Source organism: Diaphorina citri, unplaced genomic scaffold (genome assembly GCF_000475195.1).
Source record: "Diaphorina citri unplaced genomic scaffold, Diaci psyllid genome assembly version 1.1 scaffold459, whole genome shotgun sequence".
NCBI classification, from domain to species: Eukaryota; Metazoa; Arthropoda; class Insecta; order Hemiptera; family Psyllidae; genus Diaphorina; species Diaphorina citri.
The window spans coordinates 111,386-128,887 of NW_007377894.1; the positions used below are offsets into that span (position 1 = coordinate 111,386).

Consider the following 17,502-nt stretch of genomic DNA (forward strand, 5'->3'; position numbering starts at 1 on the left):
GACATGTGTGACTCTAAGAAGGAAACCTTGCATGCAAGCAAGTGCAAAGTGCAAGCGCAGTTGGCATGTTAATCTACCATGAGCTTTTAGTGCCTCTATTAACTCACCTACTGAAAAATACAACAGAAAACTACACATACAGAGGTAATAAAGCCCAATATAGCAGTGGTTTTGGTCGTAAAATCCAAACAGGCGATGAAACACTCAACATGGCCTGTTAAGGGTTACACGGACGATTATAGGACTTTGAACGTCGATAAATAATATGATCGATTTAATAATATTACCGATTTAAAAATATCGTCCATTAGCTACGAGCAAATTTTCTTGGCGCCCGAAATGGGGACGATAAACATCGAAATCGTTCCTAATGGGTTTTCAAATTACTCGAGACGGATTTTGTGTTGGCGTAAACTACTTTTTTAGCCTAAAAAAACTGTAGGAAAACAAGAAAACATGTTAAACGATTACTTATTAAGAATAACCTTGAGATTACCTGTGCAAAGTTTGTGCTCTGGATTTACTCTTTAAGTCTGTATTGTTGAGGTGTTCTCGTTTCTGGTTTGATCGTGAACTTTGATCGATTATTGAGATGAAGCCTTTTTATATCAGAAGGGCCTCACCCTACTTGGGACTCTTTTTGAAAGTTTCTTTTTGAGAAAAATGGCTTTTCTTATGCGAAATTTTGTGGAAAATCAGCCCCAAAAAGAATTATGTCGACTGTTCTAGTATTAATGAAGATATGCGACTTTTTGTACATTGTACAAGTCTCCCAGTTCTTTTCAGTGAAATCAAAAAATGCAATACTTACATACAAACTTTAAAGGTCGTTCCACACGAGCCTAGTTATCTTGGAGGGTAGCATGTCTGCCTTGTAAGCCCTGGGTCATGTGTTCGATTCCCACCCGGGGCGGATTTCATCCTTAACACATAGTCAAACCTAAAAAAAGCTGTTCCACTCAAAATTCGATTTCCTTCTTTTGACCCTTCTTCAAAAATCCCGTTCAAGTCTGGTAGAAGCCCCGGCCAAATCACTTTGAAGTTTATGTAATGCTTTCTTTTTTCTGTTCGTGTAATTTGAATATTAAAATTAACGATTATTATTGTATTATTCCTAATGAGGCCTGCTTTATTGTTGGTCCGTGTTCAGGTTTGAAGAACAGGGGTGCGCTAATAGGTCCATTGTGTGATTTCAAGAGCGATGTATAAGAACTATTGTACGAGTCTTGATTCTTGAAGCTCGTTCGGTTTACCTGATTTAGGAGTTATATGAACCTTGAGCTTGTACTTCTTTGTTGGCCTTTCATGTCATCATTCTCTAAAGGGTCTACGTATAAAGTATACTTAGAAGAAGAAAAATTGTTTGATAGAGGAAACGGTAACCACTGATGTCTTACCGTCCCAGAATCGAAGAGAGAAGAAGGACAGGATAAGAGGAAACCAGCCGTTCCGAGAACGAACCTTAGTTCTTTAGGATAAAGTCCGTCCCGTGAGTAAATCGAACCCGTGATCTAGCGCTGACAATACAGATTGATCTTGCATCAAGAATCTGCCTACAGATCAATTTGTTGATTCATTGTGAAGTTTGAACTTTAAAATGTCATCGGGACAAGGTTCTTCAAAATCAATAATTTATGCAAACGCTGATGGCGTTTAGGAATTTGACAGAGTGATGATGGCTTTGGGTTAAAGTTAGGAAGGAAAGATCCATCAAATTCATAATTTCTTCTCTTATCTTTTCCTAATATTCCATAATGGTCCTTATGGTCCCAAAAATTGGACTCGCTCTCAAGAATGTCCATTAGAAAGATCTCCTGCAGTTATCATTAAAAAAGATCGTACCATTCAATGCCTGATTTGTTATTCCATGCATCCTATGTATTGAGTAGTATGCTGTGTCGTTTTGGCTATTCAAACTTTGGGCAGTTCATCAATAAATTTTATTGATTGTTTTTCTATCCCTGTTTCATAATTTTTGAACACGCCTCAATAAATTCGAAATGAAATCTGGTTATCTATGACTTGGGAATGAAGGAATTCCGGAAGATTTGAGCTTTCAGACGACGATATTCCGTCTTCAATCCTTTGTAGAAAAGAAGACAACTTGTTTCTATTTTTCCTCTAAAAGTTTCCATGAGCTTACAAAAACTCTTTAAACTCCTTACTGATTCTAGTCCTTTTCGTTTGAAATCTTATCAAAGGCAACTTAACGACACGACATCTTTGACCTCCTAGGTAATATAACCTGGAGATCCTACAATCCAACGCATTTGTAGGTCTATTAGTGCGATACTGTATTCGACGCTCTCATAAAACACGTCATACGGTTGTCAATATGGTCCCAGCTACCAGTAGACCAGCTCGAGATAAGGTCAGTAGCATTTCTACTGAACCTACCCGTTACGATACGTGACCGTGATACGAGCTCGGAATACTGATTGATAGGGCCATCCGCATCCTTTCTTTTCAGTACATTTCCGTTCTGTGTTCTCTCAATGGGTAATGTTCTCAAGATTCCTAATCATCTAATCAAAGTTGAATTCACTGGCGGCAGAATGAGAATGGTGGCGACCAGGCTTGCCTGGTTCAAGAATTCCATGGCGGTAGAAAAAGATCGTGCGACAGCACGCAGGGCAGAGTAAGTCCCATGATGAAAGCCATGGATTCTACTTTAAGGGCGCTCGCGCTCAGGTGTAGGACATCTACGGATGGTCTATATCCGAATCTCATGAAACTGAGTGTTCTTCTCTCTTATGAGTCTCGTTTTTGACCATGATCAATTTTGTTTTCTGAGTGCTAACATTGAATTTCTAATTGATTCGATCAGTCTGTTCCCCGAGCCATTTCTAGTGATACGTTATCGAAGCAAATCAATGAACTGTGTCAGAAAGGAAGCGATATCTGTGACGAGTGCTGTGGTATATTTTTGACAAATATTGTACGTGATAGCAATAAGACATAAGTAAGCACTAAACAGTTTCAAGAGATTGGGGTGATGGGGTGCGGCACCTGTTGTCGATTTATCCGCAATTCAGTAGTAGACTATATGATAGTGTACTTATATCTCACATTTTTACTTCCTTATGTTTCAGATTTGATGATGACGGCCGACCAATTCCGGGATCCTAACGTGACATCCTTCTCGCAACTCCTGTTTGACGTGGCCAGAGATCAAGTTGTTGTCGGGGCCAGGTAAGACATCTACTCTTCTTTCTTTACCTGTTTTATCATTATATGTACCATCCTCGGTAATTATTCAGAAGACACGGTAATGAAAAAGAAAGCTTCTTTTTATGTTTAACCTGACCCTATAATAACACTGGTCACGGCTCAAAGTGTGAAAGCTCCTTTTTGAGTTTAACACCTGCCTCGGTGGTGTAGTGGTCAACCTACCTCGGTGGTGTAGTGGTCAAGGCGCTCGCCTGGTAAACAGGAGGGCGTGGGTTCAATCCCAGCCGAGGTATGGAATACCTACCTCGGTGGTGTAGTGGTCAAGGCGCTCGCCTGGTAAACAGGAGGGCGTGGGTTCAATCCCAGCCGAGGTATGGAATACCTACCTCGGTGGTGTAGTGGTCAAGGCGCTACCTACCTCGGTGGTGTAGTGGTCAAGGCGCTACCTACCTCGGTGGTGTAGTGGTCAAGGCGCTACCTACCTCGGTGGTGTAGTGGTCAAGGCGCTACCTACCTCGGTGGTGTAGTGGTCAAGGCGCTACCTACCTCGGTGGTGTAGTGGTCAAGGCGCTACCTACCTCGGTGGTGTAGTGGTCAAGGCGCTACCTACCTCGGTGGTGTAGTGGTCAAGGCGCTACCTACCTCGGTGGTGTAGTGGTCAAGGCGCTACCTACCTCGGTGGTGTAGTGGTCAAGGCGCTACCTACCTCGGTGGTGTAGTGGTCAAGGCGCTCGCCTGGTAAACAGGAGGGCGTGGGTTCAATCCCAGCCGAGGTATGGAATACCTACCTCGGTGGTGTAGTGGTCAAGGCGCTACCTACCTCGGTGGTGTAGTGGTCAAGGCGCTACCTACCTCGGTGGTGTAGTGGTCAAGGCGCTACCTACCTCGGTGGTGTAGTGGTCAAGGCGCTACCTACCTCGGTGGTGTAGTGGTCAAGGCGCTACCTACCTCGGTGGTGTAGTGGTCAAGGCGCTACCTACCTCGGTGGTGTAGTGGTCAAGGCGCTACCTACCTCGGTGGTGTAGTGGTCAAGGCGCTACCTACCTCGGTGGTGTAGTGGTCAAGGCGCTACCTACCTCGGTGGTGTAGTGGTCAAGGCGCTACCTACCTCGGTGGTGTAGTGGTCAAGGCGCTCGCCTGGTAAACAGGAGGGCGTGGGTTCAATCCCAGCCGAGGTATGGAATACCCTTCCTCATTACAAGCTTTTGTCTTGCAAGATTTACAACCTTTGTCACAGCAAAGTGCAAGTTTGCAAGTTCCCTAGACCGTGTTTGGGCTCTTGGCTGCCCACGCGTTTAACCTTTTGCGTACAGAATCAATTTCACCAGAATTGCTCTTACGGTAGGATTCATGTCCCACATGAAACTCAAGCGTTGTTGTTAGGAAAGCACAATCTTTAAGCTGAAACTTTTTTTGTATGGAGGTTAACATCATTGAAATGAACGTAACACAAAAGTTAATGGACGTTAATAATCATTTTACACTTTTAATTCCGCCATCACTGGTCGCTACTAGATGAAAGTACCTAGTCCCTAGTCAATTGTCCTCACGAGGCTGTGTGCACCTCAAGCACAGAGCGGAAAAAACTTCGAACCCGGGACCTCCGGCGTGCAAGCCTAGTGTGATGCTACTCACGGAGGCTACTCTTTGGAGAAAACATTTTGCAATACAAAGTGTGAGAGTGGTTTCTCATGTAGATTGAGGAACCTTCAACCTTCACTCAGAATTATTTTCCTTGTTATTTTGGATTAAACATGTTAATCCCTTCAGGTCCATATTGGATCTCATTCTGTCCACTTTACTTTGGGCCTTAAAATGGGTCTTACTCTTAAAGTTTGGGTCTGAGTGGTGCGTTCGAGATAAAATTAGTAGAAAGGCTCTAAGCTCAATTTTGCTGAACAAAAACTCTTCTCTCCTCTGCAGTTAGTGCTATGTCAGACATGTGTGACTCTAAGAAGGAAACCTTGCATGCAAGCAAGTGCAAGCGCAGTTGGCATGTTAATCGACCATGCACTTTTAGTGCCTCTATTGACTCACCTACTGAAAAATACAACAGAAAACTACACATACAGAGGTAATAAAACCCAATATAGCAGTGGTTTTGGTCGTAAAATCCAAACAGGCGATGAAACACTCAACATGGCCTGTTAAGGGTTACACGGACGATTATAGTTCTTTACCTGTTTTATCATTATATGTACCATCCTCGGTAATTATTCAGAAGCCACGGTAATGAAAAAGAAAGCTTCTTTTTATGTTTAACCTGACCCTGTAAATAACACTGGTCACGGCTCAAAGTGTGAAAGCTTCTTTTTGAGTTTAACTTTAATCCTATAATAACACTGCTCACTTCTCATTTGTGACAGCTCCTTTTTATAGCAAATTTTCCATTGACGTGACTTCTGAACAAGTTCCCCATCCAATACTCCCTCTTGATTCAATGAGTGTAACGTAACACCAGTATTTATGGACACAAATTCTCGCTCTCGAGTCAGACTCAAGTCAATTTTGACCAATCTGATGCTTGAACTTGATGCTTCAGTGCGAGTTGAGAGCCAGTATTTCGTTCATAAATATGGGTGTACATCTTGAAAAGTCTCCTCTTTGTCTCGGAAAGATCTTTACAAAGATCCTCTCCACAAAGTCTATGCCGAAAGTCATAAACTTTAATCCTATAATAACACTGCTCACTTCTCATTTGTGACAGCTCCTTTTTATAGTAAATTTTCCTTTGACGTGACTTCTGAACAAGTTCCCCATCCAATACTCCCTCTTGATTCAATGAGTGTAACGTAACACCAGTATATATGGACACAAATTCTCGCTCTCGAGTCAGACTCAAGTCAATTTTGACCAATCAGATGTTTGAACTTGATGCTTCAGTGCGACTTGAGAGCCAGTATTTTGTTCATAAATATGGGAATGGGTGTACATCTTGAAAAGTCTCCTCTTTGTCTCGGAAAGATCTTTACAAAGATCCTCTCCACAAAGTCTATGCCGAAAGTCATAAACCATAAGAATAGGCCAACCCAAACCCGTCCAAATGAAGGCCATCTTCCATCTTTCCTCATTACAAGCTTTTGTTTTACAAGATTTACAAGCTTTTGTCACAGCAAAGTGCAAGTTTGCAAGTTCCCTAGACCGTGTTTGGGCTCTTGGCTGCCCACGCGTTTAACCTTTGGGCATAAGGACTAAGGACTCTAAGGAGCGGCCGGAGAGGTTCCTTTGGCGTCCAAAGTGGAGTGTAACGATTATGTGCGAGGCTTTTCATCATCCTGCTTCCTCGAATCCGCGGCCGCTGTGGAAGAGTTGCAGAGTTCTTTTCTCAACGTCTGGATTTCGGGATTTCATGCCGAATCTGGTGTTTGAAGTTTGAAGGGTTGGGAATTGTTGGTTAATCGTCCTAGATGCGTCATCCCATTGGAGATCTGTATAAATCCTACCAAGATTAGCAAGGGGTTCATATCAGTATCTTTTTCATTCCACAAAGGGAAAGTTAGAACATTTTGAAATTATGTATGATGTAAAAACGAGAAGACCAAGAGGCTCGGGTTTGAGACTATGTATTTCAGACTAGTAGATTCAGCATTTTCTACCCTAGCCCTGCCCACGGTCTCACATTATGTTCAGTTTTGTGCCTACTTGGGTAATTTTCAAAACCAAGTTTCACCCAAGTTCTCCCGGAGTGAAAATAAGAGGAGGCAATGAGCGATGCCTCCAACACTAACTTGTAGTTTCAATTACGACGCTCATGTAATAATCACAATCATATTGTAAAGTGCTTTATTGCACCATACAAATCTGAAAAACAAAAAATGAAGCCCTTTTATATCAGAAGGGCCTCACCCTACTTGGGACTCTTTAGGAGAAGTTTCTTTTTGAGAAAAACGGCTTTTCTAATGCGAAATTTTGTGGAGAATCAGCCCCAAAAAGAATTATGTCGACAGTTCTAGTATGAATCAAGATATGTGACTTTTTGTACATTGTACAAGTCTCCCAGTTCTTTTCAGTGAAATCAAAAACTGCAATACATACAAACTTTAAAGTTCGTTCCACACGAGCCTAGTTATCTTGGAGGGTAGCGTGTCTGCCTTGTAAGCCCTGGGTCATGTGTTTGATTCCCGCCCGGGGCGGATTTCATCCTTAACACATAGTCAAACCTAAAAAAAGCTGTTCCACTCAAAATTCGATTTCCTTCTTTTGACCCTTCTTCAAAAATCCCGTTCAAGTCTGGTAGAAGCCCCGGCCAAATCACTTTGAAGTTTATGTAATGCTTTCTTTTTTCTGTTCGTGTAATTTGAATATTAAAATTAACGATTATTATTGTATTATTCCTAATGAGGCCTGCTTTATTTTTGGTCCGTGTTCAGGTTTGAAGAACAGGGGTGCGCTAATAGGTCCATTGTGTGATTTCAAGAGCGATGTACAAGTACTATTGTACGAGTCTTGATTCTTGAAGTTTGTTCGGTTTACCTGATTTAGGAGTTATATGAACCTTGAGCTTGTACTTCTTTGTTGGCCTTTCATGTCATCATTCTCTAAAGGGTCTACGTATAAAGTATACTTAGAAGAAGAAAAATTGTTTGATAGAGGAAACGGTAACCACGGATGTCTTATCGTCCCAGAATCGAAGAGAGAAGAAGGACAGGATAAGAGGAAACCAGCCGTTCCGAGAACGAACCTTAGTTCTTTAGGATAAAGTCCGTCCCGTGAGTAAATCGAACCCGTGATCTAGCGCTGACAATACAGATTGATCTTGCATCAAGAATCTGCCTACAGATCAATTTGTTGATTCATTGTGAAGTTTGAACTTTAAGTTGGTCCGTGTTCAGGTTTGAAGAACAGGGGTGCGCTAATAGGTCCATTGTGTGATTTCAAGAGCGATGTATAAGAACTATTGTACGAGTCTTGATTCTTGAAGCTCGTTCGGTTTACCTGATTTAGGAGTTATATGAACCTTGAGCTTGTACTTCTTTGTTGGCCTTTCATGTCATCATTCTCTAAAGGGTCTACGTATAAAGTATACTTAGAAGAAGAAAAATTGTTTGATAGAGGAAACGGTAACCACTGATGTCTTACCGTCCCAGAATCGAAGAGAGAAGAAGGACAGGATAAGAGGAAGCCAGCCGTTCTGAGAACGAAACCTTAGTTCTTTAGGATAAAGTCCGCCCCGTGAGTAAATCGAACCCGCGATCTAGCGCTGACAATACAGATTGATCTTGCATCAAGAATCTGCCTACAGATCAATTTGTTGATTCATTGTGAAGTTTGAACTTTAAAATGTCATCGGGACAAGGTTCTTCAAAATCAATAATTTATGCAAACGCTGATGGCGTTTAGGAATTTGACAGAGTGATGATGGCTTTGGGTTAAAGTTAGGAAGGAAAGATCCATCAAATTCATAATTTCTTCTCTTATCTTTTCCTAATATTCCATAATGGTCCTTATGGTCCCAAAAATTGGACTCGCTCTCAAGAATGTCCATTAGAAAGATCTCCTGCAGTTATCATTAAAAAAGAAGAAAGACCTTTTTACTACATTTCCATAGCACTCATATTTTATTGGTTAAAGTGATAACCGAAAAATCCGAAGATAATAGAGGATTCAAAATGTTTCATAACCGGTCCATCTGTGATTATGACTCTTCATTCATTTTATTCATTTTGAAAACGAAAAAAAGTTCACGGGTCTGTTGCCTGATCCTTATAAAACTTTGGACTTTGAAAATGAGAACATTGGAGAGATAAGATGCATAGTTCGTCCCGTGGTAATGTGATGGGTACTTGTTCACAAATGAGCTGTCACAAATGAGCAGTGACCAGAGTTATTATAGTGTTAGGTTAAACGCAAAAAGGAGTAAATGTTCTTTTAGAGAACAGGCCCACTTAGAACCTTATGGTCCAATATTCTCCTGAGGCCATTTTAATGCTCTTAATGTCAAAAACATAAAAAGTGTCATAAACATCACCGAAATATTTCGAAACACCATATTGAAGAATTTGGACTAGAATAATCCATTTATGTTCTTGCGGTTATCAATTTAATTGTGGTCCTTTAATGTTTTGAATTTAGTTTATGTGAAAGGTTTGTGATTTGAGGAATGGGTCCAGAGATAACCCAACTTATATGTAGCATAAGACCAAATTTTTGTTACATACATATTAGATTTTGATGGGATTTACCTATTATCTCCATATCTACTTATTTTCGTTGGAATTATATTTACCTATTTTCGTTGTGCTTTTGTTGGAACTTAGTTCGAATTGGATAGATCCTCGCACCAAACGAACTTAAATTTGTTAAAACAAGGAACTGTACACTCATTTGGGTATGTTATCAAGGAAAGCTCAGAACGGACGGCATCTGAATTTCAAGATCTTCTCACCAAGAGAGAGTTTGTTAAAATATTATGCACACACTAATATCGAGTATGACAGAAAACTAAAAGATCCTACCAAAGATTCAACAGCTAACTAGATCCAGCAGATATGTAACTTAATAAACGAGCAATGAGCACACATGGAGCAATCCAAGTTACATGAGCAGATGAAAAATGTGCATCTCCAGTACTACGATCTTGTGATATATGGAACTAGATGGTGATATATGGAAAGTAGACTTAGAAGACCATGCATTGCAAGTACTGGTGACCCTTTGACCCTTGGATGTCCGTAGCTCTGTAGGACTTCCTACAGTTCCTACGATATACGCTCCTACTACCAATTTAATAAGCTTACTGGCTACTAGGCTACTTCACATGTTTGTGGACCTATTAGGTAGGATGGTTTGCACTCAAATAATGTTGGTACCTATGCTATGTAATATGTCCATTGGTATATTCCAATTATTGCATGACAGTCCTCTCTCTGCCTTGGTGCTTTGATTCTGAAATTTGGTACAGATGTCCATTTTGGCTCTTGTCAAACAAAATACAGGTTTTCCAAATAACGTGGCAGATCTAAATTTACAGCCTCCACGCCGTTAGAGCTGTGAAACTTGAAAAATCAATCAAGTTTCATCACTCGCCACGTCGAAGTAAACAATGAGATAATGTCTAATGAGTCCAATAAACAATATGATCCCTGGACATGGAGAAATTATCCGGGGCTGTTGCGCGTGGTTAATATCCGGATGGGTGACCCTCTAGGCAATGCGTTCTTCTGGCTGTCCCCGGCCCAACTCGCGCTGGGTGAGGTTTTGTGAGGAGGCGGATAACTTGTCCTCAATCGGAGGATTAAACCCTCATCACTAAAAACCTTTGTTGTTGCGTCTTCGTAGCCGAAGGTTGCTTAGATTCTTCTAATGACATCCCTCCATTCTTCTCTATGCTCTGCCATTCTTTTGCAGCCCCCATACGTGTTATAGCCAAGGAGCTACCTTATACCTCCATGCTTATAGCCGTTATACAGGGACGTTAAACCTAAACAAAGACTCGGAAGACCTTTTCTGCTGGCAAGAATTTTTTCCATCGGCAGCGCTAGAATTGAATTCTAGGAAGGAAGACCATTTCGGGCACTGCAGTCACGCTGTATATGGGCACAGCTTCTGTTTATGTAGTCCGGCAATATAGTTCATCCAAGCGGAAACATACAAATCAACACCGGCTAATCCTGTCTGCTATTGTGTTGGTTGCGGATGCAATGCTTGCATGGTCAGGGCCCGGCACAGACGAACCGGGACCATTTTACATTGAAATAGGGGTCTTTTCTGACGAAATTCCTGTGTGCGGAGTCCAATATGTATGTGGGAATGTTGGACAACCGGGACCAACTCCAAAGGCCTAAAGACCCGAGTTCCAACAAAAGGCCCTTCTCCACCCTAGGTACTTTTAGCTAAATTGGGTTTTACTCGATCTTTTAGATACTCGATACTCTATTTTACTCGATTTTGTTCTTTATTTCTTTTAAGGGGCAGGGTTCCCCTGGAAGAGCTCTTCCACCCACATTAGCTAAATTTATTGTCCTGGTTTCGGTGTCAGAATCGGACACCCTTGCAGAGCCCAGGTCAAATGGGCAGTGGCCCCCCTACGGCCGACCCTGTGCATGGTTGCAAAACATAATCGATGGTTATCTGATCAGAACTATTAGTCGAATTTATAATTGAACTGGTCGGAGAGACATATTGAAGAATTTGGACTAGAATAATCCATTTATGTTCTTGCGGTTATCAATTTAATTGTGGTCCTTTAATCTTTAATGTTTTGAATTTAGTTTATGTGAAAGGTTTGTGATTTAAGGAATGGGTCCAGACTCCAGAGATAACCCCACGTGTCTATATAATAGTATAGGGCCAAGTTTTTGTTACATATATTAGAATATGATGTGATTTACCTGAGATTTTTATTACTATCTACCTATGTTGGAACTTATTTTCGTTGAAATTATAATTATTTTTGTTGTGCTTTTGTTGGACCCTAAGTCGAATTGGACAGATCCTCGCACCAAAATAGCGTATTTTAAACATGGAACTTTTCACTTATTGGGGTATCAAGGAAACTTCAAAACGGATTGTATCTAAATTTCAAGATCTTCACACCAAGAGAGAGTTTGTTAAAATATTATGCACACACTAATATCGAGTATGACAGAAAACCAAAAGATCCTACCAAAGATTCAACAGCTAACTAGATCCAGCAGATATGTAACTTAATAAATGAGCAATGAGCACACATGGAGCAATCCAAGTTACATGAGCAGATGAAAAATGTGCATCTCCAGTACTACGATCTTGTGATATATGGAACTAGATGGTGATATATGGAAAGTAGACTTAGAAGACCATGCATTGCAAGTACTGGTGACCCTTTGACCCTTGGATGTCCGTAGCTCTGTAGGACTTCCTACAGTTCCTACGATATACGCTCCTACTACCAATTTAATAAGCTTACAGCCTACTAGGCTACTTTTGTACTTCACATGTTTCTGGACCTATTAGGTAGGATGGTTTGCACTCAAATAATGTTGGTACCTATGCAATGTAATATGTATATTGGTATATTCCAATTATTGCATGACAGTCCTATCTCTGCCTTGGTGCTTTGATTCTGAAATTTGGTACAGATGTCCATTTTGGCTCTTGTCAAACAAAATAGAGGTTTTTCAAATAAAGTGGCAGATCTTAATTTACAGCTTCCACGCCTTTAAAGCTGTGAAACTTGAAAAATCAATCGAGTTTCATCACTCGCCACGTCGAAGTAAACAATGAGATAATGTCTAATGAGTCCAATAAACAATATGATCCCTGGACATGGAGAAATTATTTAATATCAACATAGTAATGAGTCGCATTTATCACGAACATATCTGGAGTTTGACACTGGCCATCACGAGATGTGTAGGAGACCTTAGGAGGTAACACAATCAACTGAGGAGATTCTCTTCTACCTTTGCGTAGGTATGATGGAAACAATAAATCTCACTGGCTCGTGTTTTATCAGACCAAGCTCATCATTCATTCTGCAGTGTTGATTGGTAGGACACACCTGCATGAGTTGGTAATTGGTATCCTCTCATGTGCTCTCCATATTTATGACCGCAGATTCGAATCCCACTGCTTTCAGGATTTTTTTTTCTTCTTTTCTTTTAAAAAGCTTTCGTGATTTGCAGCAAACCTTCGAGATGCCCAGTAGCCATTTATGGTGTTCTCGGTCGGGCTCATCATTCATTCTGCAGTGTTGATTGGTAGGACACACCTGCATGAATGGTAATTGGTATCCTCTCATGTGCTCTCCATATTTATGACCGCAGATTCGAATCCCAATGCTTTCAGGATTTTTTTTCTTCTTTTCTTTTAAAAAGCTTTCGTGATTTGCAGCAAACCTTCGAGATGCCCAGTAGCCATTTATGGTGTTCTCGGTCGATAACATGGATTTGACTTTCGTCCTTTGAGGAGTTGCTTAGACCCTACGGACAGAGTCCGTCTCGCTGATTTGATAAAGAGAACTGAAATCGAAGAGGAGAGGACAGAATAGGAGAAAGCCAGGCGTAAACGAATCTTATCTGTTTAGGATAAAGTTCTATTTGCTTTGTGGGGAAAGATTGTCTGAAGATTTGTCTGGATCGATAGGTAGAATTCAGGCAAAAATACCGTTCGGGACGCAAATCGACATCCAAATCTGCCAACTTTATTCAAGTTTTATGCGAAAATAACTTATTTCACATAAACTCTTTTACGAACCCACAAAGTCAAGAACGGTCGGAAATTTTATTACCAGACTTTACAGCTCTGAGGTGCCAGAGGATTGCCAAGAAATTTGGTTTGCAAGTTTGTTTTTATGTCTGATAATGTGTTTATGACATGGTTTTGTTGAACTTAATCAGAGAACTTGATTGAGCAGTGACAAAGTCCCACTTGAGGGACATGAAGTCTTATTGAACGTGTAGGCAGAACTCTGAGGTGCCAGAGGATTGCCAAGAAATTTGGTTTGCAAGTTTGTTTTTATGTCTGATAATGTGTTTATGACATAGTTTTGTTGAACTTAATCAGAGAACTTGATTGAGCAGTGACAAAGTCCCACTTGAGGGACATGAAGTCTTATTGAACGTGTAGGCAGAATGTCCAGAGTTGATGACAGCATAAGTTATGGCTCGTATAATTCTTTGGTTTATTATTTATCCGAGTAGATTTATATGACATATAGTCTGAAAGCGTAGATTAAAATAGACTGGGGAACAGCTCGACCTTTATGTTTAGCTTTGAGGTTCAAAGTTTAGATTTTAAAGGTCTGGTTGTTCTTGTTCTGAGACGCACTTGTCGATCTTTTTACGGTCTGACTGAAAAGACAGCTTCGTAGTTCAATCGAATATCAATCATATTTATTCAAAATTTCAAGACTGATCAGGTCTGTATCAGCTCCAACTATAATGCCTATTTTTCAGCAAAATATAAGACATCCTCTCAGTTCCTCACTCAAAACACATGGCTATGTCTGTGTATTTTGGGAGATAATTTCATCGCCCTATTGTTTCAACAACACTCACACTTTACTCAGTATTTGTCTTATGGATCTACAGGGTAACAACTGGTGAAATTGAAAAGTAAACCTTATTACTGATCTTTTTTAAGAGGTTTATTCCGTTTGATAGAGGGAACTGTAACTGCTGAGGTCTTATCGTCCCGAAATCGAAGAGAAAAGGAAGACAGGATAGGAGAAAGCCAGCCGTTCCGAGAACGTTATCTGTTTAGGATAAAGTTCGGCTCAGGTGATGATTGAATCCACAAACCTGCTTTTACCAGGCAAATGCGCTACGTTCCAAGCTAACTAGGCTGTCAACTGTCAATATTTTTGATGCTAACTAGTTACAAATTAAATTTTTGATCAAGTTACAAATTAAATAAATTTAATAATTCTATTACTCATTTACATAAGCTATACTGTATAATTATTTATTTACAATAGAGTAATGGAGTTTACGTTGTTCAGCAACTCACTACTCAGGGCAGGTTTACAATTTCTGTTTTGTTTACAATTTCTGTTTTGTTTACAATTTTTTTTTTTTTCAGCCCAAAATAGCTCGTACCTACCTACTCTATTTGATAAATTCATTCAACAGTACAATTTGCTGGTGTTTGCTTACAATAATTATGGGTATTGAATGATCTCAATGGAGAATAAATGGAGATAGAAGTACGATTATACATAAAACATAATATTATTATACGAACATACTGTATTAGAACAAGAATAATATCTTCCATTTGGGACGCACCTAAAAGTGGTTTTCAAACTGAAAATAATGATGACCCTTATCTCTTTAAAATAAAATCCACCCCGTTTGAGAATCGAACCCGCGACCTAGCGCTTACAAAGCAGACGTGCTGCTTTCCAAGCTAACTAGGAAACTGGGCTTGGTTGACCCATGTGTATGATGAATTGATGATAAAAGGAGGATCTACTGTCCACCCGTTGAATGGTTCACTTTATTATCATGATGCTCTTATTTGAACTAAAAATGGTACCTACATTTTTTAACAAGCACTAGGTATACATACTTGAAATCTTCAAATAAACAAAGCATTTCTTTCAGCGCTCGAATTTCTGGATATTAGAAACGTGTGGATTATGGGTTAGTTAAAAACTTCTCTAAAAAAAATCGAGTTTTTTTAACAAACCTTTCCAAGTTTGTTAAAAACTCGTTTCTCATTAGGTACAAATTATATATCCCCGGAGCTGGAGTTTTATCAGATTTCTATCACAAGTACCATATCCGATATCCTTATTAAAATTTGTCAAGCTCACAAGTCCTCGTTAAAGCACAAATTTTAAAACCCTTAATTAAAAAAAAAGCACAAATTGAAATATTTTTGTTCACTGAATCTTTTTCGGAGATAGAGTCGTTAAAGTTCTGGTCTTGTTAAGTGGTGACATTTTCGGCCCATTAGCCTTTCGCTGCGTTAACCAAAGAGCCCTACGTCCTTTTGAATTTATGGCATACCGCCGCAGCAGAAAAAAATCCTTTTTAATTTGGAAAAAAATTGGGCTGACTTTTGTACAAATGACGTACATACCCGAATTATTGCCGCACTCCAGAACTCTTCTCGTTCCCCCCCCCCCTTTTTTTCGAACATAAATAAAATTCATAAAATATAAAATCCAGATCCGAAGCTCTTTGATGCTGGCAATGAAGTTCTTACAGTTAGTACACAGATATCCAACAAATACATATGTATATAGATTTTTCTGAGAACTTGGGGACTACTGTTTTAATGTACAATATTGTACATAGCAGTTGGTTGTTTCGAAATAGCGGGTGGCTCAGAAACATCTACTTACGGAAGAAAAAAATCTCCAAATTTTTTCAAGAATTATTGGTAGACAACTTCCTAATATTCATAAGAAAGTTTTGTCACATCCACTAATATGTAAATGCAGTTTCTTTGTGTTATTATGTCACAACTTTGGTGCTCACTGCAGCATTGTAGGATTTTTCCAATATCTCAATAATTTAAAGCACAAATTTTAAAACCCTTAATTAAAAAAAAGCACAAATTGAAATATTTGTGTTCACCTCATTGAATCTTTTTCGGAGATAGAGTCGTTAAAGTTCTGATCTTGTTAAGTGGTGATATTTTCGGCCCATTAGACATTTCGCTGCGTTAACCAAAGGGTCCTACGTCCTTTTGAATTCATGGCATACCGCCGCAGCAGAAAAAAAAATCCTCTTTGATTTGGAAAAAATTTGGGCTGACTTTGTACAAAAATGACGTACATACCCGAATTATTGCCGCACTTTAGAACTCTTCGTGTTTTTCCCCCTTTTATTTCGAACACAAATAAAATTCATAAAATATAAAATCCAGATCCGAAGCTCTTTGATGCTGGCAATGAAGTTCTTACAGTTAGTACACAGATATCCAACAAATACATATAGATTTTTCTGAGAACTTGGGGACTACTGTTTTAATGTACAATATTGTACATAGCAGTTGGTTGTTTCGAAATAGCGGGTGGCTCAGAAACATCTACTTACGGAAGAAAAAAATCTCCAAATTTTTTCAAGAATTATTGGTAGACAACTTCCTAATATTCATAAGAAAATTTTGTCACATCCACTAATATTGGGAAGGGAAATTCACTACATCCACCAATATTGAAGAAAAGAATTTGTCACGTGCACTGATGTTGACAAAGGAGTTCTGGTGTCTCCACTAACGAAGAGAACTATTTGGTTCCATTGGACTTTGGCCGATTTTGTCATAACTTTTTTTCGGACTAATAATTACTCTACCCAAAGAAAGATTTGCTGTACGATTTGAAAAATACAAAAGTATCTAGGTATCATAGGTATAAAACATTTATTTATTTAAAAACTGGTGCTAAATGCGTCAACTACTGATGTCCTAGTATTTTTCAGGGTGAACCACAAACCAACATCAGCTTGAGTTTCCCTTTCTTCGTACAAAAACTAAAACGTCTTCCTAGTCCACCCTGTAAGGCCATAGCTTTTGTATTCTGCAGTTTACAATAGTACAACCTCTGTTGCAGATCTAAAGCCAGTTCCTATTTGCATACAAAACATACAAGACCAGAGGAACACAATACTCTAAGCTCAGCCAGCATGAAAACTATTGCTACTCGGTTTTTTATTGTGTCTCGAAGAGTGAAGAACTAGACTTTGATATTTTTTATTTAGTTCTAGAGTTAGTTTGGAAGGCCTTGTAAGCGCTAGGAATAAAACCCGCGAGGGTTTTATTCCCGCGCGGGGCGAACTTTATACTAAAGAAGAGATAAAATTCGTTCTCGGAACGGCTGGCTTTGTCCTATCCTGTCCTCCTTTTCTTTTTCGGGACTGTAAGATGTCCGTTACAGTTTCCTCTATCAAGAAACCTCTT

At 39.7% G+C, this 17,502-nt stretch overlaps 1 protein-coding gene across 1 annotated transcript in view; it reads left to right on the forward strand.

Annotated features, from left to right (window-relative positions):
* Positions 1-2,335: 2,335 nt before the first annotated feature.
* LOC103509029 (semaphorin-5A-like) overlaps positions 2,336-17,502 on the forward strand; it is a 29,243-nt gene continuing 14,076 nt past the window's right edge. The window contains exons 1-4 of the mRNA XM_026823475.1: positions 2,336-2,371; positions 2,555-2,638; positions 2,828-2,918; positions 3,093-3,192. Of these exons, the coding sequence (XP_026679276.1) occupies positions 2,336-2,371; positions 2,555-2,638; positions 2,828-2,918; positions 3,093-3,192 (311 nt within the window). The remainder of the gene's footprint in view (positions 2,372-2,554; positions 2,639-2,827; positions 2,919-3,092; positions 3,193-17,502) is intronic.